Raw genomic sequence first — 26,645 nt, 5'->3', positions numbered from 1 at the left:
CATCAACAAAAGGAGGATACCCTCCTAACATTTTGATAGAGTATAAAATAAGTGTAGATAGGTCATTTTTTTGAATCAAATGGAGACAAGGCCACCTTTTTTTGAACAAACAAGAACAGGAACCTTTTCCTTCCTCTCTACACAAAAGGATAAACAATGGAGAAGGACCTAGTGAACCTCATTGTTTGTGTAAAGGGTAGGGTTTGTTAGGATGAAAGGGAATGAAAAAATTCTGATATTTCTAATGGCCTTATTTTATCCTCTTCCCCACTGTCACGTTACCCTTGTCAAGATTGCAATGATGCTTCTCTACCCCTTTCAAATTCAGAGTAAATTTTACAGTCCACAGCAAACAAAACAAAGATAACCGTCCAGACTGCAAATCCGGTCAGGGAACGAGAGATTTCGAGCTTTCTTTAGAGCAGATTGAACTAATAAGACAAAGAGAGATTCATCATGAAGGGTTCCACTTTTGGTGTCCTCTCCTTGCTTTTCTTTTGCTTTTCTCAGCTCAATCTTGGTGATTCGAGAAAGGACATGGTGGAGGTACCAAGGGGAACGCACTCTGCGAAAAGGGCTTTTGGATTTTGTGGAGGGATTGTCGTCGCTTTCCGGGAGGGCAGCCATGGATGTGCAAAAGATCTCCCATACTTTGTTAAGATATTTTAGTTATAAACTAGTGATGATCATGGAGTGTTCTTTCCCTTTTCTGGAACACCCCTTCTGCTTAACAGAGAAGAAAACTCCTGCGATTGATTAATAATGCACAGACTACAGAGTCCCAGAGTCTGTTCGGTTTAGCTTGCGAGAATGGAAGAGGCGATTCTTTTTTTCCAGAACGAGGTAAGATTCAGCCGAGCACGCTAAGATACATCACAGGATGCGTGCAGGTAGAGGAAGAAGTTACGTATAGCTTTAATCACTGAGACAGGAAGACGAAAAAGGACGAAGAAAAACGTAAAGTTGTGCAGGATAAAGCTTACCCAGATTTTTAAGTAAAAACACAGCAGAAATAAGTAACAGTTCGTCCACAGATCTAAAAGTGTCTAACAGAAAGCACAGAGAAATAAAAAAGAGCTGCTTCTTTGTTATTTTACCGGAGGAAAGAGGGAGAGAATTGAGATTGCCTCCTTTTGGCGACAGGGGGAAAGGTAGGGGAAGGCTCAGCTCCCAACCTCTGCGATGCTTTGTAAGGCTGGCTTCCACTGTCTCTGCCTCCCACTCGGAAAGCCACCGCCTCCCCTTGCTATTCCCACTCGGCACACCTCGCCCTGCTCCACCTGCGAAAAACAAGAGAGCAAATCATTCTGGGTCCCTTCCTACTCAATCACTCCATCATACCATAATCTCTGCCTTCTGGGATTCTACTTCTCTTTTCTATGCATAAACATCTACTTATTTCTGGGTCTTCAATGAATGACAAAGAATTGCAGGGCATGGGTGGGCGAAGAACTAAAATGCTGTTAGTCGCGTACTTGGGAATCAGTTCAGAGTCCATCAGTTTCAGGTTACTGCAACTCGGGTCTCGTCGACTGCCCGAACCCTCGAGTCGAGGAGAGGGAGGACAGGAAAGAAATGTGAAATTTGAACTCAATGAAATCTCAGAGAAACCTGACGAGCTGACAAGTTCTGTCCTTCTAGGGATAAGATTCCCCTGTAAAAAAAAAATGCATTGAACAGCACAAAAGAGACGATGACCGAAGGGTGGACAGAGAAGAGAACAGGCAAAGGAAGGCTCCACTGGCACGAATCCCGGATCCGCAGAATTCGAGGGCACTCACCACTGTTAACAGTCTGGAGGTTTAAAAACAAATCCATGAATGTAGTATTTTACGTTGATGAAAAATCTAGTTCACCTTTTCTGATTTCTCCTCCCTCGATCTCGATCGTCCTCCATGGCCAGCTGCTCCCGCTCGGCCCTCCTTACCTTGACCGTTTCCAATTTGCCTCTGCATTGACAGAAGCTTGCTCAGCTTCGTGTACTTCTTCCCAGCAAATTCCTTCAACACCTCTGCACAGAAAGAAATAGATAGAGATTGAACTGTTGAGTATAGAAGACATACAAAAGGGTCGAGAAGGACATTAAAAATGAAAACAAATAGGAGTCCCAGTTGACACACCTTCGAAGCTGATGAGACGATAAACATGGCCAATATGCAAAGTATCATCCGGTCGAAGAAGCTTCAGCTGCTTCACCAGCGTCCCGTTGGCGGACACGGCCGCGCTCACGACGGCAACGTAGTGACCTGGGTTCGCACTCATGACCTCGTTAGCAGACACCGACCAGTAAATTCGCTCCACCGTCCCGCCGGAATGTTGGATGACCACCGTTGCCGCCTCCGCCGCTTGACAGTTCCCCATACCCAAAATTTCAGATCTCTCTCTCTCTCTCTACTCCTCCGAACTCCACCCTCAGCCACGATCTTCACACTAGCCTGCTTCGTCCCCTCCACTCCTTCACATCCACCGCCACTGACAACTGAAATTTACGGAGAAAAAAAGTAGAATTTTCCTGGGAGAGGAACCTGAAATTAATTGGACAAGTCCTGTCTGAACGCTCGTTAGATTCTTAGAATAGTATCTACGGCTGCAGAGGAGAAAAAACGAGGAAGGGAGACCTTATCTGAAGGAAGCGTAAATGCAGGAGGCTCTGCAGGTCTGCCAACCAACCTGCCCGACAGAAGAAGCGTATAACGAAGAGAAAGGAGAACCAGAGCGAGAAAGAACGAAGAGAATATGGGGCCGCTTTCTACTCGCATGAGCCGACGCTTTTTTTATACAAGCCAAACTCCAACCCTGAGAGTAACCAGAACCCCAACCCGCGTTTACGAATGTCTGTACACGCACCTGTCAATGCTTACGTGGCTTTGACGAGATGGGCTCGTGTGAAACCTGTGATTCCCCCAGTCCACGTGTAGGCCCAATTTGAAACTACTTCACCACTTGACGGCAAACACGTGTAATATAGGCCCCACCACTTGACGTCATCAGATAAGCAAGACCGAATAAAAGAGAGAATGTCTCTGGGTTTGAACCGCTACTGCATCTCACCTAACAGAGACGACGGCGTGAACCGGCTCATCCCGCCCGCCGATCCTGTGGGCTCAACGTAGATAGAGACAGATCTACGAACCAGTGGACCCACTAAAACGACTTGATAGCCGATAGACATGTTCATGAAACCATGCAGGCATGACCGGGACCCACCGAACATGGCCCGCAACATAAAACCAAATTTCCGGGTGGGCCCAGGGAATCCAGCTCAAGAACAATGTCATTTATTAAATTTTGGAAAGTGGCGTGGGCCCCATTGAGTCATTTTTTGGGGTTTGGGGGAGGTGGGCCAGCCCAACCTACCTTAGAAAAAGCACTAGGGAAGGATCTATAGAGATGATGTTCACATATTAAAATGGAAAAGCCCCCTATCATTTGAGGCATAATGGGTTTAATTATGCAATTAAATAGTTGTTAGTGTTGTGATTAAGATTAAATTAGTTGCAATGCTTGACACCTTAATTTTCACTAATCTCATTCTCTCCAATCCTAAGCACATTTCATGGAACAAAAAGGAGGGGACTTAGTTCTAAAGTTGATTCATCACGAAGGCCTGCCTGCCCACTATTTTGATGGGAAAGGGTGAAGGTGGCAAATAGGCCCTTGTAATCTCCTTTTTAAATACAATTGTCAAATTATAGATCAAACTGGACCATTAGTAGCAACTCGAATGGAGTATTTTGGTATTATACTGAACAATTGGCATGCACCTCAATCACAAATCTGAGTGGTAAAGCTGGGAAGAAGCTGTACCTTTTTTGTCTTTGTTGACCCCCTTCTCTCCCTTTTTTTTTCTTGCTAGACAGGGAAAGCTGTAGCCCCTCCTTTCTTTCCCACCGAAAATTCAGTTGGAAATAGAGGAGGGAGGTGTCTCTATCCTTCCTTCACTGTGACAGTAGTTGTTTAAATCAGAAAGCCTGCAACTTATTTTTTATTGAAGGAGAATGAGATAGCCCTCACGTTTTGGTTTCTCACAGAAAATTCCAATGGAAATAGAGAGACGATTCTCCATCCTTCTCTATGCCTAAACAATTAGGGTTGTTTAAGATGAGAAATTCCATCTGAAATTGAAGGGAAAACGGCATTCACACTCCCTCCTCTATATAGAAAATCACTCTTCACCCTCTATTTCTAATGAGATTACCCCCTTCTCTGCATTTCAAGGCGATTTTCTCCTCTCCTTGTTCTGACAGGATTTTCTATCAGAATTCAGAAATTGAGGGGAGAGAGGTTTCTGCCCTCTCTTCTCTGGGTCCAAAAATAGAAAAAGGAGGACAGATGCCTTCCCCCTATTCCTGATGGGATTTTCCAACAGGAGGGAGAGAGTGGCCAAACCTCTGCTGTGTCGAAGCCAGAGGGCCGAGGAATTGTGATACAAAATGTATTTCTGGACTGGTGGCATAACCCATAACCACAAAAAGCATACAGCACACTGCACTTCGCCTGCATTTAAGAGAAATCAAAGAATTACAATCAGGGTCTCATTTTTCGGTTTACATCTGTTAACAGAATGCTAACAAATTTCCACAGCAATAAGTTTACCCCCACAATCAACATTCTGCACTTCTTTCTCTGCAGAAGAATCTGCAAGTGAATCACATTCTCATCTCATACTATTCGCCAGAAACTCAAGTAATGTCATATCTGATGTACAACTTCTGTATAAACCCTTCACCACTAGGTTCACAAGAATATCATATAAAGGCAAAAGGCAAAGTCTAAAGCTAAGGTTTATAACTTTCATCAATGAATCAGCTGATCTGTTCCAAGCATCCTGCAGAGGCATGAAGCTCAGTGTTTAGTTAAGATGCAATTGGCTTTCTTGCTATGTTTCTCTGACATGTGATTCATGTTGGCCAGTGATTGTTGCTCCTGATGGGCAACAGGCAATGTGCTAATTTCTGTAAATGTGACATATTATACTGATGGAAAATATTTATTGAGGTTGTATGGGAGTGAGTAGAATTCTTCACTTCTCGTGTCACTCTTGAAAGACTGGAACTTCTCCCACCAATGCCATCCTCTGTCTCTTCGAACAGCACTGTCCCCATGATGGAGGGTGCAATCTAAGAAGAAAGCTACAATGGCTGCCACTGTCGCTGGTGATGAAAATATCACATTCACCATGTCGTTGAACTGAAGGGAAGGTAATAACACAAAAAGAAAGGCACATTACTAAATAATAGTGGAGAAAACCTCTGTTACTAATCTGCAACAGGTTAAATGATTCAAATAAGTATGTTTAGGTATGACGATACCGGTCTTGAACGAGTGTGGACAGGTCCGTAGCCTGCAACTAAAGCAAACTCACTGAAGTATTGTGGGATTGACAAACCCATGAAGATAGAGAAGCCCAATATGAACTTTGTTCTAAAACTGTTGAGGTTGCAGAACTGGAGGAAGCCAAGTCCAGCAGTTGCTGCTCACAAAAAAGGTATAATCTGCATGTTAGATACTACCATGTCCATTAAATATTAATTTATGAACCACCATGCACTTTCAAATGACTATGTTCAAGCCAGATCCTTAATACAGAAAGTTGGAGCAAAATAAATATGTCCACTACTGGCAGGCCAAATTGTTATTTCAATCTTGGACTCTTTCATAACTATTTTCTCCATAACTTGTTCACTAGTAAAAAAATTGGAGAAATTACTAGCTCAATGGACAGAAACTTGTTGAACAAGTATAAAAAATTTATCCAGAAAGTATTAAAGCCTACTTGGAGATCACTGAGTACACATTAAATGAATAAATAACTGCTTAACAAAAACCAGAATACACAAAAAAAAAAAATGATACAGGCAAAAATAACTTCTTACCAACATATGCAAAGAAGATACAGTACAGTGCTGCCACAATGGGCATTGGAATTGAAGCAAAGAGTGCCCCAAATTTCCCTGATTAGTAAGAAAAGGTTGAGGAGATAATGTTGGAAAATATTGTTAGATATTGAACCGGTAAGCTGAGGAAAAGGAAACAAAGAAACAGAACAACAGACAAAGTGACTGATATAGAACCTAGAATGGAAAAGAAGATCATAAAGCCAGCCGATATCTGAATAACTCTTCGACTTCCAACCTTGGTCAAAGCAAGGAGACCTGCATTTTCACTGAAACAGGAGCATACAAGTAAGATGACATACTTCATATAAATGCAAAGAGAAAGACAATATACCACATAATTAAAGTTTGAATGCTGTATTTTGAAACCACTCTCAGTTTACAACTCACGGGGATGCTGTGGAGCCATTCACAGTGCCAAACATTCCATCCAGTAAAATTGCAATTCCCTGACATATGAACCAACACATTAAGAGAAAAAAATAAATATTGAGTCTATGCTTTTGATGTGCCATCAATGGACACCATGTTACCTGCCAACCAACACCACGACTTAGTATTGAAGGTGGTACTGGAGTGGCACTAGCATATCTTGAAACTGCAATAAAGGTGCCTGTAGACTGCCAAATCAATGAAATATCAATCTATAATCATAAAAGAGGGCTCTCCCTCCCTCTCTTATAGCTTTAAATAGTAAGATAGTTGACATAGATTCATAAAAATCATAAAAAGCATATGCTTCTGAAATATGCTACTATTTCCTTAGTTTTACTTAAGGAATCTAAAAACTTTAACTAATGTATTCTATGGATTGGTCTGGGCCAATACTATGGTTATTCTCGTATTCCTGCTTATGTAGTCATGACCAGTTGGTACTGATCCATAGATATTTAACAAGAATTAAGTATTCACGTTATCATATCTGAGATCATTTGGTTGGTAAAATAAAAATAATTGTCTCACTGAGTAACCTACAATAAGCTAGTTAAGATTTAACCAATGGAGCTTTCACAGGCCACTTCCTGATGGTTGATGACCAAATCAGTGATGGTTTTAGAACACCAATACATGTGTGCAGGTTAAAATAAAAAATGGATGCAACGTATTATCAGCTCAACAGCTCAGAGAAGTTGCACTTTGCAGATACCTCAATAAGTGCAGCAAATGAAGCAGCCATCATAGCAAAAGCTTCTCCAGCATGAAATGTGGGAGATCCCCATTGAAATGGATATGGAACTCTAATCCTGCACATCAATGAACATAGTCTAAAATTACCGTATTCTCCGTCTTACACACACTGGTAAGCTTAAATTTCTGTAAATTTTGTTCAATGGGCTCTAGCCCACACAAATTAAAGTGAGAGTAGATTTGATGGAACATGAAATTTTCAAAAAGTGATTGGAATTAAAACTAAGAAAGCATATATGAATGCAGCTGGTAAGAGGTCCAAACCATGGTGCAGCAGTAATGAGACCAGAGCGATCAGTGCGACAATGATTTTGAGTCTTTGGAGGACTATTTTTATATGCTCCACTAACAGTCAGAATATGAGCATATACCCACACGATTGTGACTGATATTAGGACTGCAGACCTATCAAAGATGGCTCTCCTTCCTCTGAGGCAATGTGGAAGGTACTGCAAAATGTTGGTTGGTAAGTCAATAAGTAAATATCAGAGTACATATCCTTTTTCTTTTGAATGGTCAGAATACATATCATTTGGAATCAATTTATTATTAAATTTGAGTCCAGGTTCATCTAAAATAACTAAACAAAATTAGGAGATTTTTTCCAACTAATAACACCAAATAACATTATATTAAGTACTATTCCCACCAACACCCCCTCACATTCAGGCCTACTCAAACAGATAATGAACCTGCGACATGAACAACAAAAACAGGCTATAAACTAAATGTAGACAATCTTCTTCCATACTGTGTTAAAGTTAGTCGAGGTCCATCCCAAAATGACTAGCTGAATTTAGGAGAGATTTTTCCAACTAATAACTATATGACCTTTCTTAATATCTACACCAATGTGAGATGATTCCCACTAACATCTATAAATAGAATATTTTAAATCCACAAGAGACGACAAATAAAAGAGGTACAATACAAAAGCAGAATATAAACACAAATAACAAAGATGTGAGCCCTTGTAAATCATGAAAGATCTGTATTTGCCATTTAAAATTTGAAAAATTGATATTTAATTGCATTCATTATGCACTAGTTCCAGTTTAAGACTCCAGGAACCTTTGTTTAACATACCTAAAAAACACCGCAAAGTTTTTTAAAAAAAAATGCAATTGCTTCAAAGCCCATCAGAGTACTTCACCTGTGAAAGAAACACCAGTAGGATTAACTGTGGCAATCCAATTTCTACGCATTTTCCCACCTAAGAGTGAACACAAACAAGAAATTTGTGAACAAAATACAACTCATATCGACATAGTAAGATAAACGAATTCACCAGCTAGAAAGAAGAAAATATAACGAATTTACACAGGGGCATAGAGACAGAAGGCATTAGGATAGAACTAAATAGGATGAATCTGAAAATATTTACCCCAGGGAAACCAAAAGTGTAGAGCCCGAGTCCAGCAAGAGTAACAAGAGGTACAGCTGATAGAGGGCTCAAAAACCTAACGAAGAAAACCAAAAAAAGAGGTGGGAAATTCAAAGAGCTCTCCAAAAAATACAAAGTGCTGTTCTTTGTATAACAATCGGTTTAATGTAAATTAGACTCACCTTACCACATTTCTCCACAGACCACTAAATCCAAGGATTATCTGAAAACTAGAAGCTATGATAAGAGATCCTTGAATTCCTCTCATTGTTTGCAAAAACCTCTAATATATACAAAGAAAATTATGGTGAAAAAAATGAAAAACGAAAAAACGAAGGACTACTGAATGTGAACTCAGTAAAAACGTAGCACCTGATGCGGATCAAGGACATTGCTGTATCGATTAGCAAGAACAATAGAAACTGTTGGAACCACGAAAGTGTAAGACCCTCCTATAACAGTGGGAAGACGCGTACCAAAGTATGATTGAAGCAATGTGTTTATTCCGGCAACAAACAGTAAGGTTTGAATCACTCTAGCTTTTTCATCCTGTAAGAAGGTTGAAGTAAGAAAACTTGATCGGTGAAAACAAGCCTAGATAAGAGCCACACAAGAAGCATTATAAAGCTTTTCAAATCTGAGATATTCATACATCACCGCCACCCATTTGAGGAACGAGGGTAGAGGGGATCAGAACAGTCGTCCCAAGCATCACTAGATAATGCTGAAAACCCAGAACAAATGCTTCAGCTGCAACAGAGGAGATTGATTAATTTACTTCTCATTTCTGGGGAAGAAAAACTGACGAAGTTAAGATACAGTCAATGTCTTGAAATTGCAATCACAAAAGCGAGTGATGACTCAAGGAGGAGATAATTCCATCGAATTATTTCTATGAGAATGGCACAATTGTCTCAAATTCCGAAAAGAAAAGCAGTCACAGATAAAGAAGAATTCGCCGCGCTTCTTTTGACAGCAAAATGCTTAAAACTTCAGCTATAGACCTATCTTATCCCACCAAACGTCATTGAAAACAAACCATACTTCCGAACAAAACAGTAATCGTCAAGCAAAGCAAGTCTCTAGAATCCATTAAAATACGCCATCAACTGCTCTTTCATCAAGCTCTTGGAACAGAAGCACGAAAGTAGAAAATGAAACAAGGACCACGGTAAGAAATACATAATGAACAAACAAGGAACCGGAAAAACAGAAGAATCGTCTTTCACATTAGAGAAGAAAACAAGCATAGTCAACAACAACAACAAACGAGGGGTAAGCAGAGAAGTAAATCCGACAGAACCACCTCAAAAACCAAACAAACGACAAACAAGCAAATATACGCCAGAAGCGGGTAATGAGCACATCTCTGCAGAAACGTACGCCAATGCGGAGGACTAGTTAAGCAATATTCCACTCCCGGCAGCTGCTCTTTCACCGGATGAGGCTGGAAGTCGTCCTGCTTCGGCCCGCTACTGCCTCCAGCCATCTCTTCCTCTCCCTCTCAGAAACTCTCCTACTCTCGACGGCCGCAAACGTCCTCGTAAATGAAGAGAAGAAGAAGACAACCAAGTTGCACGAAGTAGCCACCCGCGGCTTTCCGTTTGCTGATGAGGCGAAACACCTTCCTCGTCGAGGTGCTATGTAAAGTCACCGAACCAGTTCAAAACTTCGTGATTTGACTAAAATACCACCGATCTCAACCGTTCATCTCTCCACAACACTAAAACAAGTAAACAAATTTGAGGGCCCTTACGTCAATTTACTACCGGAAGTTCTCTTGGAAATCTTCTCTTCTTTTTCCCTCTCAGAAAATGTGACAAGTACGGTTTAATCATTCACCTGCCCTTTCAGAAATTAAATACTAAAAAAACCTGCACAAAACTCGAGGGCGTTTCGGTAATTTAACCGAATGTTCAGCCTTAAGCCCTCTGTTCTCTGATTATCCTCATTTAACACAGAGTACTAACCACACTTAATTCTCCTAGGGCCATTACAGTCATTTTAACTAAAAGATTTTTAAAAAATATTATTATTTTAATTAATCACTGCCCACATCCTATTGTGATCGGGTGATCTGATGACTGAGATAATTGTTGATCATGGGCTAAAATAGCACCTTATCTAATGGATCATTACTCTTAATTAATAATTTATATTAATAAATTAATAATAAGTAGGGAGATTCCATTTCATCCATGATTTTATTTTTAAATTATCAAAATTTATAAAAAAAGTTTTTTTTATTTGAATGATTTACACTTTTTTGTCTTTTCCATTGTAATTATTCCAGAAAGGGGGGGTATTTTGGTAAATAAAAAAGATTAAAGATGCGTGGGGGCAAGAGACCAAACGCTCTGATTCAAATGCGGTTGGCCCATCGCTACCGACTTCCTATCGTGTAAGCGACGAGCATTAAAATTCGAAACCAGGAGTCAATTATGCGTTATTTATTTTAGAAAGAAATAAGCGTTTTCTAAGGACGGGAATCCCAGAATTGACTGAAAGATGAGGGTGTATCGGTAATTAATATTTTAGTACGTTAGCACGAAAAGAATAAAAACTGATGATTACGTGGCGTTATGAAATGACTAATAATGCCCTGGAGTCTCTGGCGCAGAGGAGGGTATTATTGTCTTTTAATAGAGAGCGAAGGGTAGTTTGGCACGTGAGCAGGATGAGCGCGGGCTTTTCGGGCTCGAGTCTCGACGTGGGCGAGTATCTTTTCGTACACAAAGCGGCGGATCTCGAAAAAGGCTCGTAAAGTTGGTCGCGCGTGTAGAAGGCTGTTGCTACTTAAATTATTTTAAGTAATAAAAAATAAAATAAATAAAGTTGGTGATTCGGTTTAAATATATTAAATCGGACTATTTCAATCTAATTTTTATTTTCTATTATTAAAGTATTAATTTAGTTAATAAAATAAATCCCCACTCCAACTCACCCATTTTATAGCTCAATTGGCTCAAAATTTGTCACCTACTAGTTATAGTAACACTCTACTAGCGTAACAAGAAATCCCAAGATTATGTTACCATGTTACCAAGCCATGTCACGAATGTTATAAAACTAAAGCAGTTGGTTAATTGAACCGAATTGACCCAAATCGGCTAACTCATCCCATTCGGTTTGGTCGGGGTCAATTGGATCAACCCTCCCCTCACCCTAAGACCCATGCCAAAGAGGAGTAATTGCCATATGCAACAATGGGAGGATAGTCACAAAAAGAATACTACCCTTGATCCTCACCCCTTCTTGTGTGGGAGGGGGAGGCCCTAACCCTCACTTGTATCAATAGGAAAAGGGGAGAAAGGAAGGTTCTACTTGTTCTCCCTAACCTGAATATGGCTTCCCTCGATTTTTTTTATTTAAAATAAGAGCATCATCATGGCTTAATTTTAAGTGGTACTCAAACCCAGTTGACCTAAGTTCAATCGGACCCAATCATCTTATCAAGTTGGTTTTTATAAGAGTGTTTTCTTCCAATTGAAAAGAAAGAATAGAAAGAGGAAGTTGCTCTTTAGCTTCAAATTAAGAAGAAAAGAAAAAGACAACTAGAGAGAGAGAGAGAGAGAGAGAAGAGAGCACTTTCCTAAAGGTCAAGGAAGTTGTATCAACCCTTTGGGATTTTTCAAATTGAAGGGAAAAAAGGATAAGAGATTGTGAGGAGTGACACAAGAAATCTTGTTTTGGTAACGTCTGAGAAAGCAAAATTGTATATAAAAAGAAGAAGAAAATTGGGTTTGAGTGTTTGTTGAGGAATCAAGATCAGGTATTTATTTTCTAAGTCAAGTTAAGGTGGTAGGTCATTTTCTAAATAAGAAAAAGATGATTCTTTCGTCTTGCCTCGTGAAAATTCATGCATGCACACATATACACATACACAAATGTTACTTAGATTGCACTTCATGACACACTAAAATGTGACCTTTGAACGCTTCATTTATATAATTTTTGCTATAATATGAAAGTATGGTTGAAATCTTGATAGGTCCATATAAGGTGTGAATCACATTCATTTAAATATTAATTCTATAAATTATAATTAGAATGTTTAACTTTGGGTTTAGATGGACTTTCTTTTGGAGTGCTTCTAACAATATACCTTCCACTACTTTTTTACTCAAAATTGGTGAAATATTGTACCAATTTAATACTTTTTTTCTCTTGACAATTCTATTTTTATTTGAATGTGTAAAAACGGATTTCTTTGAGGTACCATTCCTACAAAACTCTCTTCATTAACTCCACTTTATTTTTTAAAATTTACTTCTCCTAGTATTTTCTTTTTTAGCTTGCCCGATCGATCATTTTCTTCGAATAGAAAAAAAAATACAAAGAGGAAATTGTTTTTTACCCTCAAACTTACAAAAAGAGAGGGAGAAAGAGAGAGAGAGAGTGATCAATGAAACATCACCAAAGGCTTAGCAAGATTGTTAGTGAAGGAGGAGCCAAGGTTGATATATAGGATGGGTAAATTGCCTATATGTATCAGATTTTACTCTAGCCGATGTTGAGTCCATCAATCAATATAGGCCGATACAGGGGAGTGTATTAGTTGAGACAATCGATATGTATGGGATTTCAAGGTGTTTAATATGTCTTTCTAACCTAAAATCTTTTTTTTTGTCTCTAACTTCTTTCTATTGCTTCTATTTCAGAATTTTTTAGCCCCTCTTCCTATCTCAATTTTTAGATATTTTTATATAAGTTTGTTTTTGTGTGAGTTAGTGTAATGAAAATTAGCTAATTCAAAGGCAAAACTTATATCCCCTAGCTCATTTCCCTCGGCGGTGAGAAACAACAAGATGCCTATTTATTGCTCCATTTTCTGGATCTGGGTTGAACTGATAAGGGATTAGCTTCCCTTCTGATTAGGAGATAAGATTTTTTATCTTCCCTTATGTTTAAGATAAGATCTCTATGATTGTATTTATTTATTTTTTATATAAATTGTATAATTAATCAATGCAAAGATGTGATTAAGTTCAACATCTCATATGGTATTAGAGCAAATCGATTAATCTTATGCATCTGCCTTCTTTCAATTTTTTTTGAATCGCTTCCTCTGCCTCTCCATCTGTCACGCCCTCTCCAACTCGCATCGATCGAGCTTTCAGAAGTGATGGATTACATCCTTGCGATCTACTCTTCTTCCCTTTCTCCTCTGTTTATGTGACGCCTTTGATCCACGCTGCACTTTTGTCATACCCAAAATCTATCGTTTCGTCCTCATCGAGAGCGTCAGAAGCCGCAAGCAAACCTACTTGTGTCTCCACCATTCCCCTCCATTCCATCTTTGCTTGTGGCCTTTGTCAACAAATTTTCAGCCACTGTTTTAAGCCTTAGTCACCATTTCTAAAAGGAGACCATCACAAACCATTTCTAGAGTTATCGTAAGACATTACATCAATCAAAACTCGCTGCCAACTACAACCGTTTATTGATTAAGGCCTCCCCACTACCACTGCTTGTTGATTTTGAATTTCGGTCATTGCTTATGCTGTTGATTTCTAGTCGAATCGTCAATCGCACAGTTGCTGACATCGACGAGCTCTTTCTCTCCCCCATATCTCACACTATGGGTTTGTTGTACCCTAGCCAAAGCTACCAAACCTTCCCAACCCTTGCCGGATTTGCAACAGTCTCGTTGTCATCACCTCTCACCGGCATCGAGCTCCTTCCTCCATTTTAAAACATTTCCATCGTCGCTATCAACCTTCACCTTCGTCATTGTCGTCGTCGACCTTTATCTCTGTCGTTGTCGTCTAAGACTGGGAGCCAGCTAGTCACGCTCGCCCTGTGCCAAGCTTCAATTAATCAGGTTGGTTAATCGAAGCCCTAAAGGGAAATTGTGCACATGTGTGACTATCACACGTGTGACATAAGTCACGCGTGCGAGACAAAAAAATCATCACAGTCGACGATTGCCTGTTCATTGTTTCGTAGTTCCAGCTCATCATAAATCTCTTTCCAAATTCAAGCTTCTCCGCCTAATTAATCGAAGCCCTAAGGGGAGTTGTGCACATGTGTGACATAAGTCGCACATGCGAGACAAAAAAAAATCCTCATAGTCGATGATTACTGTTTCTTAGTTCCAGCTCACCGCAAATCTCTCTCCAAATTCAAACCTCTCCTTCTTGGCTCAAATTCGTCCTTATCGAGTATCCTTAGATATATTGATGACTCCAAACCCTATCCATAAAAAACCTTCACTGCAAATTTGTCTCTAAATTCAAACCTCTCCTTATCGCGTATGATCTCCTAATCAAACTAGTGCCACGTTCACAGTTTTAAGTTGCTAAGAGACAAGATTGACCTCTTTAACCATGACCTATCTTGAAGGGGTATGATAAAGGATTATCTTCCCTTTGGTTTAGGTGATAAAATCTCCACGATTATATCTATCATTTATGTTCTAAATTATATAAATACCACTTTTAATCAATGCAAAGATGTGATTCAATTTAACATCTCATATGGACTCCATATTCTTTAGTTGATGCTGGTTTTGCATTAACCATGAGTTTACTGACTCATTAGATCGAAGAAGCAGAGAATGGAGATGATTTAGGCATCTCTCCCAGGGACATATACAACCTTGTGGAATTATTAAATTATTTTAGAAAAAAATTATGATCTGAACTATGCCTAGCATTCGGTTGTTAACTTGGTACGAAGGGTGCACGGAGATAGGTTAAATCTGTGTAGTTCATATGTTTTGACTTCCGCATAGTCTGTATAAACCCGAAGTTAGAACAAAAGATTTTGATAAAATGATTTCAGAAGGATTTGATTTGATCCAACTGTTGCTTCTCCAAAACATCCAATGATCTCCTTCGTTCGAGTCGATCTCTGTAGGAAAAGGAAACTCGATGAGAGCCCATTCTCTTTGATGAAATCAAATTTAGACGATTTGTTATCAGAGCAACAACAGCTTAGGGCGACTCAAAGGAGGAATCAAAGGAGGTCGATAGAGACAGATTGAAGAAGGGAAAGCGAGATCAAGTGGGTCTGGATCGGATCTTATTGCTGTCAACAAAAGCAACCCTTGTCTACCACGAAGCATAAAAGGAGATAACAGATCCAAATACTAACCAAAGTTTCCGTCAATGACGTGATTCATATTTACCGGCGGCCGTTAACTCGCCGGATGTATAAACTCTACGGTCCCCGTCTCCGCCGGAAAGCTCTTCTTTCTTCATCCACATCCCCGACTTCTCATTCTCTCTCTCTCGGCCTCTCAAGCTACCCCGACGAGGATACCGATCCCCCCTTTTGCCTCTCTTTCCGGCCACCGATATCAACCTGACTTCCTTCCCAACTGTCGTCGTTCCATCGCCATCAACCTTGACATCCCCAAATTTCTGCCTATTACCTGCCTCGTGATTTATACCATGCTCAGACACAATTGCCTTCGAGTATCCGGTTTCCGAAACGATACCGTTACTTTCACCTGTCTCATTGGCAATAATCTTGGGATCACAAAGTTTCTCGCGTCGGCCTCTTAAGCTACCCCAACGAGGAAACCGATCCCCCCATCCGCCTCTCTCTCCGGCTACCGATCTCAACCTGATTTCCTTCCCAACTGTCGTCGTTCCATCGCCGTCAACTTCGACATCCCCAAATTTCTGCATATTACCTGCCTCGGGACTTATACCATGCTCAGACACAATTGCCTTCGAGTATCCGGTTTCCAAAACGATACATGTACTTTCACCCGTCTCATTGGCAATAATCTTGAGATCACTAAGTTTCCGTGCTACTGTCACCTTCTCGCGTCTCGCTCGACGGCTGGACTTGATTACCGCCTCCGATTTGGGAGTGTTGTCAGCACCTAATGAGAGATTGTCCGCCTGCGATGCAAAATTGGCTCTCCGATATCCCTGCCGCTGCGATTCTGTAGTCGCCGATGAGTCTGGACCTTGGATAGGTGATTGGTTGCCGTCGTGCGTGAGTCTCGCCGGCGAACCTCCGGTGGCGGCTTTATCCTCCACTGTTTTACGGCGATTCTTCCCGTTAAACCGTTTCTTTCTTGGCTTTTCTTCACTGGTTTGCTTCTTATCAACACCTTGAACTTCTCTATACCCGTGTTCCACGAGCCCCTTCTTTTCCCCTCTAGCCCTAACCAACCTTCTACCGTGGCTTTTACTCTGGTCGCTGCTGCCCGCGGCTTCGTAGGACTCGACCGGCTCCTTCAGCTTCTTCTCCTTCTTCAGCCTTTCCCTCTCTTCTTCTTCTTCTTTTTCCTTCCGTAGTCTCCTCTCTTCTTCTTCTTCTTTTTCCTTCCGTAGCCTCCTCTCCTCATCTTCTTTTTCCTTCCGTTTCCTCCCTTTTTCTTCTATTTTCTTGCGCAGTCTCCTCTCTTCTTCTTCTTTTTCCTTCCGTAGTCTCATCTCTTCTTCTTCTACTTCCTTTTCCTTGCACAGTCTCCTCTCTTCTTCTTCTCTCTCCTGCTGCTTTTTCCTCTCTTCTTCCTCTTCTTTCTCCTGCTTCTCCTTCATCCTCTTCTCCTTAAGTTGTTGCAGAGTAAGGTAGTTTGCCGGGAAGAACGGGAAGTGCCTCGTCTCCTCCATTGGGCAGACTCTCGTCGAACTGATGGCCGATCGCCGGCGGAGATAGCCTTTTGCTGTTCCCCGTCGTTGCCCCTCCCACAAGAAAAAGACCAGAAAGTAGCTTTTCAGATGACTCAATTACCCTTGCTAAAAAGGAAAATTACCGAACACGGCATTGTCGTTTGCGCCCCTTGGAGGAAGCCGAAGAGGGCGTTCCCAAGCTTTTACCTGTTCACCTAATTATTTAATTATTAAATTCGATTAAATATTATCTTTATTAAATTATTTTTGCAAGGGCGAGATAAAATAAAAAATTAATTAGATTATACAAAATTCATAATATTGATAATAAAAATCCACGTATATTAATCAAATTATTTTTTTTGAAATTAAAAAAATCAAAAGTTCAATATCACTATTAATAACCAAATCAATTAATGTAGCTTCATGTACTATGAAGTCTTCGATTGGTTTCAATATCCTGTGAGCGCCCTCTCTTCCTCTCAACCCAGTCTTCGTTTCAGTCACGTCAATCACCCTTCTTCTCCGTTCCCTCTATTCATCCTCTCGCCGCCCCCTCTCTCAAAACCGAAGCCGTATTCAGCTCCTCTCATCCCTAAAGACATAGACTGGAGTGCATATTTTCACCTTCAGTTGGATTTTGTCCCGCTTCCTTCCATCCAACGCTTCAGAATCATTAGTGACTCTTTCTCCCAAAACCTCGGCAATTTTCCGGAAATTTTCCTCAGCTCAAAGTTGATTACTGGAATCCTTTCCGCTTCTCCCTTCATCGACGAAGTAGGCTTCCATTAATCGAGGCTCTGCAGTACCGAAGGTAAGGATACCAACTTCGTCGATTACCCAAAGTTCTGGATTCCCGGGGGAGATACAGTCCTACATAGATTGTGAAGTTCTTCCTTTAGACCTTCCTCGTCTGTTTCATATTTCTGTTTTTTTTATAACCAGGCATTTGACTAGCCACTCTCTCCTACATTACCTAATCCCTGAAATGACTTCAAGCATTTATATATGTTAGGCCCGTCAATTTTACCTGAATACGCGTTCTAAACTGTCTGATTGTTCTTACCTGTAAATGATTTTCTTTTATAATTTGTATCTAACATGATCCTTGTATTCTTGGAAAAGGAAAAAAAAATCCTTGTCTGCCTTTCTTTCTCCCTCTTCGTTATTCTTTTCTTCATTCGTGTGATTGTGGTAATCTTTGGTTTGCAGGGTCTAGGATGGGGGAACTGGCAATCGATAAGCACGTCCAATACATCTTAGATGTTGAAAAGGTTGTTGTGCATGTAGCCCTGCATCTAAGTGAAAGCTTTGTGGTATAGAAGATGAATTTATGTGAAATTTAACTTGAATGGTTTGTCTTCAGAAGAGAGATTTTGAATCTTTGCTTATGGAGCACATTCGGATGAATGGTGCTTATTGGGGGTTAACTACTTTGTGTCTTCTGGGAAAGCTTGAAAATGTTGATCAACATGCTGTTGTTGAATGGATGATGAAATGTCAACATGATTGTGGTATGCCACTGTGTCGTTTACTTATTTGGGCATGTACTCTTTATGACTTCAACCCAAATTATTTAAGAAATAAGAAGTTGCAGAATCTGACCACCTCTTGCTTACCGTTTAAATGAGATAAAATGGGTAATACCCTAAATCCTTTATGTTCTAAAGCTTATAATTTTGCATTTTCTGGGGTTTGCAGGTGGCTTTGGTGGTAGCATTGGACATGATCCACATATTCTCTATACTCTTAGTGCTGTCCAGGTCTTGGTTCTTTTCGACAAACTAGATGTGCTTGATGCTGAAAAGGTGTCTAATTGTATCCTCAAATCAGAAGTTTTAAAGCTTTGAGTTTCTCATTCAAGGTTGGTACAATATATGTGTTTTTTTTTTTTTTTTTTTGTGAGGGAGTTATTTTTTGGTGTAACTCTAATGTTTACTACTAAAAAAGCTAGGCTAAAAGAATCTATTAAAAAGTTCACGATAATTAAATTAAAAAAAAGGTTCATGATAACGTTGATCATGGAGCATTGTAGGATTTCTCTTGTGATAGGCAGCATGGTGAAACTAGTAATTAATATAAAAACTTATTTCTTAGTTTGTATGCCTTGAGCGGGTTTCAGCATGTTGTTTCTCATTTATGGGTTTTAGAAAATGTTCTAAGATTTACCTTTTTTTGTCTTTATGCACTGTGCTGTGCCATTTATTCAAAGGAGAGAGAAGAGAAAAAAAAAAAACAAATGAAATGAAAAATCTGAACTTCTGTTTGTTATTGAATAGCCTCTTCCGCAGGTCTACTATCTGGAAATCTCTAAGAAAGAGAGGTTCGTATGGTCTTAAGATGGTGGAGTATAGTAAAACTTCTCTCCATATCGTGGGGGTCAGAATGTTAAACATGAAACTTTGAAATAAAATAACTACAATCACCTTTCCAGTTTCTGTTTGGCATTTTCAGTTTTCACATTGATTTTCATATATTCGTACTAGTCAATTTTCTTGTGCTTAGTACAAGTTTTAACTAGCTAGGAGGATGAGATAAGCTGCAGAGTGGGCCCAGTCTTGAAAGGACAAAATTGTTGATAAGTCGAGCCTGCTATCTTGAAACTTATCCCTCCTTTTAGAAAGAAACTATTTGTATTGCTTCTTATATCTTATGGTGAAGATCTTCAACAGTTAGGCCTATATAGTGTTATCTGGAAGTTGCAATTCTGAAGTTTTCTCTTGTATATTTTCATGAGAATTTCAACAACTTTTGCCTGTATGATTGTTTAACCTTTATATATATATATATATATATATTTTTTTTTTTTTTTTGTGTGTCCATTTTGTTAGAGTAATCTTCATTTATGCTTTGCTGCACTTGCTCTGTTTTTTTTTTTTTATTTGAATGAAAAAGAAACGAGGAATGTCCCCTTTTTGTTAAATTGTGGAACTGCATTTGCTCTGTTGAACCCTTAGATGTTTAACTTAATCACATTGGTAGACATTGCTGCGCTGCAGAATGAAGATGGATCTTTTGCAGGTGATGTTTGGGGAGAAATTGATACCCGGTAGTTTGCTCCTGAAGTTTGTAGCTTAACCTTTTTGATTTCTTTTATCTCAGACCAAACTTTCAATATTTGAAATGACTCAATTTGCATTTTTGTTATTTTCATTTTTTGCTTCATATTTGTAGGTTTTCTTATTGTGCAATCTGTTGTCTTGCACTATTACACCATTTGGACAAGATTAATGTAGAGAAAGCTGTAAACTATATTGTGAGGTGCAAAAATTTAGATGGTGGATTCGGATGCACACCTGGAGGAGAGTCACATGCTGGGCAAAGTACTTTCTCTATTCCAAAACTTATGTTGTTATGGAGTGAGTTGTATGTTGATATAGAAGGAAACTGGTATGTTGTTATGAAGGGAAATCCATTGTAGAGGAGAGTCAACTTGATCTTTTTATATGTGTAGATATCTAGACATCTTGGAAATATCAAAATCTTGGCTAATCCTATTTCAATTTTGCTTTTCATGTGATAGTATTTTGTCTTGTGTGAAAGATCGATCTGAAGAATACTAATTTATTGGCGAAAAATTTAGTGAACTAATCAACAGACTATGTGGACATTTTGCTTCCAACATTCTAATTGTTGGAGTTTGATCATGCATCAGAGTCCATCAATTAAGATTGACTTTATTTTAGTTTCATCTGACCTTCTTGGACATGCAAGTTGTGTTTTCCATTAAAGTTGTTGTATGTAGATGCTGTAGGCAGATTATTGAAGACAGATTGAAAAGTTGCTGTAGACAAGCAGAGGGAGCCTGATGTAATACATCAGGATGTTTAAGAATTAGGCTGACGAATACTATTGAACAAGTGATGTTTATGAAAGAATAAAGGAGGCACAATTTGAAAAGAGTTCACTTTCCTATTTTATGCCAAGTTTTTAAATTAGAAAGTCTTATATTGGGTAGTCTGTATAAATTGCAGTTTCCTGTTTTAAGAGAGTTGAAATAATAAGTATATAAGTAGAGGCATCTAACTGTAATCAGAAGTTTTTAGTTAGAACTAAATTGCTGTTTTGGTTGAAAGCAACTACTGTTTAATTTACACTTCTAACTACGGCAAGTAGCCACTATTTTGTAATTTCTATTTCAACTCTATTCAAGTAGGAAATCACAATTTAGAAACTTGAGCTTAAAATATGAATGTCAGTTTTCTTTAAATTTAGCCTCTTCTATTTCTACTCTATTAAAGTAAGAAATTGCAACTCAGAAACGTGAGCTTAAAATATGAAAGTCAGCTCTCCTTAATTTAGCCTCCTTTCATCAACACCAGTGAGCTAGGTGTGCTATTGTGTTTGTAAGTATTCTTGAGCCAAATTTTCAATGTCATGATGTATTATATCAGGAATCCAATGACTTCAAGATCTTTTATACTGGTTTGTGTAATATTTAGATAGGAGATATGAACCTTTAGTTCTTTTATGTTCATCAATTTTGTTCTTTTGTTCCATATCAGTACAAATTCGTAATCCATTGTTGAAAATGAAAAATTACATGGTTTCTGTAAATTGTGGTTGTAGTTTTTTGTTGTGTGGGTGCTCTTGCAATCACTGGTTCTCTCCACTATGTCGATAAGGACCGCCTTGGGTGGTGGCTATGTGAAAGGCAGGTTAAGTCTGGAGGTCTTAATGGTCGGCCTGAAAAGCTTCCTGATGTAAGTACCTTCATTAAAGCTCTGATTTTCTTTTGGAAGTTGTTGAAACTTTGGTGCTTGGAAAAACAATTTTTTCTCCTTTCAGGTTTGCTACTCATGGTGGGTCCTTTCTAGCCTAATTATGATTGACAGAGTGCATTGGATAGACAAAGATAAGCTTGCAAAGTTCATTTTAGATTGTCAAGTAAGTTTTCTTTTCCTTTGCTTGGTAATTGGAGAATGATTTTTGCATTTTGTGGGCTTTAGTTGAAGTTAATAACCATACTTGTTCCGTGTTTTATTTATCTTCCAAATTTAGGACAAAGAGAACGGTGGGATTTCAGATAGACCTGATGATGCAGTAGATGTTTTTCATACATATTTTGGGGTTGCAGGTATATAAAGACTTGGTTTTAATATCACTTATTGTTAACGGATGCTATAATAGTTAGTGAAAGACTTTGAAGAAAAAAAAAATTGTGATAGGTTTCTTATCACTTAATCACTATCCCTTTTTTGATATTTTGATATTTTGATTGCTTGTTGCTATTCTGGTGATGCATTCAGGCCTCTCACTTTTGGAATACCCTGAGGTGAAACCCATCGACCCAGCTTATGCCTTACCAGTTGATGTCGTTAATAGAATTTTCTTTTGCAAATAAAAAGGTAAAGCTGATCTATTCCAAAGTTCCTCGTTTGTAGCTTGACATTTACATGGTTCCGTGACTTGCTGAGTTAATATGTTCTTTTTAAAATCTGGGTCCAGTCCAGCTTAAGAGTGGGGAGCAGGTCTTGTGCCTAACTCATACCTGATTCAGCCAGAATCGGTCTTGAATCTGGTCGAACTCAGGTGTTATGAGTCTATGTGGGTTCATCCTTTTCTTCTTTACTTTGGATTCTGAATTAGCTAGTTCTTTACATTTTTTGCTGTTCTATCGTTGTAAACTGTTGCAGTATCAAATATATATTTAAAGCAACCATTGGTAGTTCTCACCAAAGACATTTTGTTGATTGGCATGGTTCAGTTCACAAGAGGTGTTTTAGGTACTATATATATTACTTGCAATGTGTAAAGAATCAGAGTTTTCAACTCTTCAAATGCCTTTGCTGCGATATCCATCCATACCGTATTTCTTCCCCCCTCCCATGTGTTTGAGAAGGTTGTGGACTTTGATGGTACTATTAGTAGCTTGACAGGAATTACAATGGCTTCAGTAGCATTATCAATAGCCTGATTACCTTCTCTTTCTGTACTAGTATTTCCTTCACTTATAAATGGCTGACTTTCAGTTGTATTATGGTCCATCTCAGCCTTAAAACTATGATTAATAACAAAATCACCTCAAGAATAAGAAACCAATCAGACAAGTAAGTTTCTTAAATCATCCTTAAAATCATTATAAATAGCATAAAATTGTTAAAATACTATCTTATTTACTTAATCAACTTAACTTAATAATAAGTAACATGGAAGCAAAACATAATTGCACAAGCCATAAAACAAAATATAGATTTTTATTCTTGAAACTATTATTGTTCTTTCAAGCAAAATTTTCTAATACTCTATATGTTATAGAAAATTTTTTGCCTTCTCTCTTCCCAGGGATGTAATAACATGGTGGGAGCTTCAGTGGCTTACATTGCAGTTTCTCACTCTTTCTCTTGGTGTTAAATAGGTCATCCTTAAAGGGTACTACTCTCTCCTCAAAATTAACTGCTTGTAGGGAAAAGCTTTTGCATTTGTCTTCCAAGCCAATCGTCTATGATGTTGTCACTAAACTAACCATATGTGGTGAATGGAGGACCGAACATATCCTTTTGTAAAATTAATGCCCAAGCCTGACTACCTATCAAAAATCAAAACTTCCTTTAGCTTTCACTCCAAAAGACTCTTTATTTTTCCTACAAGGCTTGTTTCAATCAAACCATCCTCTTTGCTTTTGGCTTTTTGAGTGCTTAGTTCAACAAAAAACAGTGATTTGAGTTACTTTGGGGGGTTAGTTGAACTTGAAATAAGTAAAAAATTCAATTCATCTTAAATGAATTGATTCAACTTTCACTCATATTTGGGTGTTAGTGTAGATTGAGTTCAAGTGCATTGGAAAACAGATTCCAGTGTCAGTGTCCCCAAATGAAAAGTATGATATAAATAAGAGAATGAGTAACCTTTTATAATATACTTAAATAGAACATATACTAAAATAAATAAATTAACCAAAATAAATATGGTTACTATACTTATAAGTAATTTAACATGTAGTATTAAAATATATTAATATCTTAATTAATAAAAAAATTATATTATATTATTTAATAATTATAATTTATTATAAATTAATACAATAATTACGTGTGACTAGAATAAATTATTAAAAATAAATAAATAAAATAAAAAATAACATAAGCGAATATAATAAATAAATAAATTATTTTTTAATAACATAAAATATATTTTAACATTAAAAACCACTAATTTAATACAGTAATAAAAAATTAATCTAATATAATAAATATATATATTATTTTATCAATAACATAATATTAATTAATAATATATTGTCACAAAATTTAAAACAATTGGTTTAATTAATTATAACAATGGGATAATTAAACCAAACAATTTATCAAATATTTATTTTAACAAAATTTTAATTATGACTATTAAATAACTAATTTAATACAGTAATTATAAAATGAATATACTGAATAAATAAAAATAATTATTTTATAAATAAAAAATATAGATTATTTTTTTATGACGTTGGTTTAATTTTTCCTAACTTAGGAAAAATTAAACTTCATCTTCCTCAGCGGCGGGAGACTACGGCGACGGAGGTGGCAGACCAGCGGGCAAGGAGGCGGCGCTCTGACGGTACGCGGAGAGGGAGGCTCAACCTCAAGTGCTCTGCGATGGAGGTTGAGAGGGAGAGGAAATATGCGGACGCAGGGGGGGGATTCTGGTTCGCCGTTCTAGTCGAATTGCGAGCTTCGCTCGACACTGCTAGCAAAGCTCTAGGCTACGACATAGCATTCCATTATTTCAATTATAGAGCCAATCACACAACTCTCTCTTTCCGGCCGTATGTAGAATCGTCGGAGCGAGCAAAGTAGCTGCTACCTTGGGCGCTGGAGAGGAGAGGGAGGCCGAGAGGAGAGGAGGAAGGCCGACAGGGGGGGGGGGGGAACGTGCTTCATAATGAATTGATGTAACTCACTTAAAGTATAATTTATTCTACACTAACCCCTTAATCTAATGAACTACGTAATGCGGGAGTAATTCATCTCACTTCATGTTGGACCAACCCCCCTTTGAAAAATCAGCAAGTTAACAACCATGGAAACGCACGATAGCAAAACTCAGGTTGATGATATGCCCATCCATCGACTATAAAAACTACAAACTCAGTTAGGTATACCTCTCAAGCAAAGGATCACGTCTCAATCTAGTTATAGCGTAAAAGAGAGATCATAAATAAAAGGAAATTTTATGATATTACCCATTTTTTTAACATAATAACACAAATAACTATATTTTTAATTTATTTGTACAAATACCTAACTTTGACCGGCCAACTGCACATGTGTACAGTTAAAAATAACACGTAACCTTTGACCTATAACGTGGTTACATATCATCATGCAACATCAGTACACTAGAGTCTTATGCCACATCAACTAACACGCCATCGAAAGTCACATCATCCTCCATGTAAGATGACATGTCACCAGACATGGCATAGAATGCCACACGTCAACCCTCCACTTTATTTTACCTTTTTTCTCTTATTTTCTTTTCACAATTGATTTAAGTTATTTTGTAATTATTTTTTAAAAATATTAATTTATGGTTTTAAAAATTCTTACACTTTTCATTTCATTACCTTTAGTTTAATAAAAAATAAAAAATAAAAATTTATTATTAATAAATTTTAAAATATTTTTAATATAATTAATACTTTATTTTACTTAATACCTTAATGTAATTATTTTACTTTAAGATATTATTTAATTTAATACAATATTTAGTAAAATATAATTTAATTTTAAAATTCTTATTTTTAATAATAACAAAGCATAAATTTCGTATTAATTAATTAAAATAATTTATTCTTACCTATTTAACACTTTTATTATCGATATGAAATATTTTTAAATTGAAAAAATTATTAAAAATATTTTAGTTTAAAAATCTAATTTATCGGTACACTTTTTATTACCTAATATATAAAAATATTTAAATAAAATTTCTTTTAAAATTTGTATTTAAATCATAATTTTTTAAAAGATTTATTTTTTTGGGAAAATAAATTTTTATATTTTTAAATATTTAATTTTAAAAATCTAAAAAATATTTATTCGATGACATGGCATCCTATAGTGTGGCATGGCTTGCCAATGATGTGGCATAAGACTCTTCAGTGTGCCGATGTGGCATGAAGATTTAACACCACGTAATCGGTCAAAGCTACGTGTTACTTTTGACTGTACACATGTAATTGATTAGTCAAAGTTGGGTATTTGTGAAAATAAGTTAAATAGTTTGTTATTTGTGTTATTATGTTAAAAAAAATTGGACTATAAACTACAATCTCAGCTACGTAAAACTCACAAGCAAAGGACTTTAATACCATGTCTCAATCTAGGTTTAGCATGAAAGAGATATCACAAATAAAATTATCAAAACCAAACCAACCATGAACGTGAACAACGAGGCGAGGTATTCCAATCAGTAGAGACAATCAAGATAAATGAACAGAATCATCAGTTATGTTTTGAGAACAGCAACGACAACCACAGGATCTATTAGCCAGAATCGCCAGCTTTGTTCTTACCTCGGACACTCATTCCAAATCTCTTTCATAAATTGAGAAGCTTAGGAGGAGGCAGAGCACGCTCTGGAAACACTTCCAAAAGGAGG

At 37.8% G+C, this 26,645-nt stretch overlaps 3 protein-coding genes across 7 annotated transcripts; 1 reads left to right on the top strand and 2 right to left on the bottom strand.

Annotated features, from left to right (window-relative positions):
- Positions 1 to 948: 948 nt before the first annotated feature.
- Positions 949 to 2,733, bottom strand: LOC137951635 (uncharacterized). Of its 3 annotated transcripts, none has more exons than XM_068798436.1 (4): positions 2,619 to 2,733; positions 2,121 to 2,550; positions 1,857 to 2,011; positions 949 to 1,280 (listed from the first exon to the last, which is right to left on the bottom strand). In XM_068798436.1, the coding sequence occupies exons 2-4, from the start codon at positions 2,359 to 2,361 to the stop codon at positions 1,164 to 1,166; spliced, it is 513 nt and encodes a 170-aa protein (XP_068654537.1). In that variant the 5' UTR covers positions 2,362 to 2,550; positions 2,619 to 2,733; the 3' UTR covers positions 949 to 1,163. The 3 variants fall into 3 exon arrangements, with proteins under 3 accessions (XP_068654537.1, XP_068654536.1, XP_068654538.1); XM_068798435.1 differs by having other exon boundaries at positions 2,121 to 2,546; XM_068798437.1 differs by having other exon boundaries at positions 2,121 to 2,525.
- Positions 2,734 to 4,561: 1,828 nt separating this feature from the next.
- Positions 4,562 to 9,958, bottom strand: LOC137951097 (nucleobase-ascorbate transporter 6-like). Its single transcript, XM_068797684.1, has 14 exons — positions 9,853 to 9,958; positions 9,122 to 9,219; positions 8,842 to 9,018; positions 8,652 to 8,752; positions 8,470 to 8,545; positions 8,239 to 8,298; positions 7,350 to 7,534; positions 7,045 to 7,141; positions 6,431 to 6,517; positions 6,288 to 6,346; positions 6,075 to 6,166; positions 5,877 to 5,954; positions 5,313 to 5,473; positions 4,562 to 5,190 (listed from the first exon to the last, which is right to left on the bottom strand). Exons 1-14 carry the CDS (start codon positions 9,956 to 9,958, stop codon positions 4,972 to 4,974), a joined length of 1,596 nt encoding a protein of 531 aa, XP_068653785.1. The 3' UTR covers positions 4,562 to 4,971.
- A 7,534-nt stretch (positions 9,959 to 17,492) lies between these two features.
- LOC137951544 (geranylgeranyl transferase type-2 subunit beta 1-like) lies at positions 17,493 to 23,514 on the top strand. 3 transcript variants are annotated; one of them, XM_068798272.1, is made up of 11 exons: positions 17,493 to 17,859; positions 18,258 to 18,319; positions 18,412 to 18,559; positions 18,747 to 18,863; positions 20,028 to 20,094; positions 20,220 to 20,368; positions 21,615 to 21,748; positions 21,834 to 21,932; positions 22,047 to 22,122; positions 22,295 to 22,393; positions 23,331 to 23,514. In XM_068798272.1, exons 2-10 carry the CDS (start codon positions 18,266 to 18,268, stop codon positions 22,387 to 22,389), a joined length of 939 nt encoding a protein of 312 aa, XP_068654373.1. In that variant the 5' UTR covers positions 17,493 to 17,859; positions 18,258 to 18,265; the 3' UTR covers positions 22,390 to 22,393; positions 23,331 to 23,514. The 3 variants fall into 3 exon arrangements, with proteins under 3 accessions (XP_068654373.1, XP_068654372.1, XP_068654371.1); XM_068798271.1 differs by lacking the exon at positions 23,331 to 23,514 and adding an exon at positions 22,494 to 22,725; XM_068798270.1 differs by lacking the exon at positions 23,331 to 23,514 and having other exon boundaries at positions 17,495 to 17,859; positions 22,295 to 22,725.
- Positions 23,515 to 26,645: the final 3,131 nt, after the last annotated feature.

Source organism: Aristolochia californica, unplaced genomic scaffold, assembly GCF_029961685.1.
Source record: "Aristolochia californica isolate CCGP_79_NKW_82.1479 unplaced genomic scaffold, dmAriCali1.0.hap1 SCAF_15, whole genome shotgun sequence".
Lineage (NCBI taxonomy): Eukaryota > Viridiplantae > Streptophyta > Magnoliopsida > Piperales > Aristolochiaceae > Aristolochia > Aristolochia californica.
Note: the sequence above shows the minus strand (reverse complement) of the source record. Positions and strands in the feature narration are given on the sequence as shown.

Excerpts from the sequence above, each read along its gene's own strand:
- LOC137951097 (XM_068797684.1), bottom strand. The coding sequence starts at position 9,958 with ATGGCTGGAGGCAGTAGCGGGCCGAAGCAGGACGACTTCCAGCCTCAT. Across the intron at positions 9,019-9,121 it reads CTCAAATGGGTGGCGGTGAT|GATGAAAAAGCTAGAGTGAT; the intron begins GTATGAATATCT and ends ACCTTCTTACAG. Across the intron at positions 7,535-8,238 it reads TACTGGTGTTTCTTTCACAG|TACCTTCCACATTGCCTCAG; the intron begins GTGAAGTACTCT and ends AACATTTTGCAG.
- LOC137951544 (XM_068798272.1), top strand. The coding sequence starts at position 18,266 with ATGGGGGAACTGGCAATCGATAAGCACGTCCAATACATCTTAGATGTT. Across the intron at positions 20,095-20,219 it reads TGGGGAGAAATTGATACCCG|GTTTTCTTATTGTGCAATCT; the intron begins GTAGTTTGCTCC and ends TCATATTTGTAG. Across the intron at positions 21,933-22,046 it reads AGTTCATTTTAGATTGTCAA|GACAAAGAGAACGGTGGGAT; the intron begins GTAAGTTTTCTT and ends TTCCAAATTTAG.
- LOC137951635 (XM_068798436.1), bottom strand. The coding sequence starts at position 2,361 with ATGGGGAACTGTCAAGCGGCGGAGGCGGCAACGGTGGTCATCCAACAT. Across the intron at positions 2,012-2,120 it reads TCGTCTCATCAGCTTCGAAG|AGGTGTTGAAGGAATTTGCT; the intron begins GTGTGTCAACTG and ends CTTTCTGTGCAG. Across the intron at positions 1,281-1,856 it reads GGGAGGAGAAATCAGAAAAG|GTGGAGCAGGGCGAGGTGTG; the intron begins GTGAACTAGATT and ends TGTTTTTCGCAG.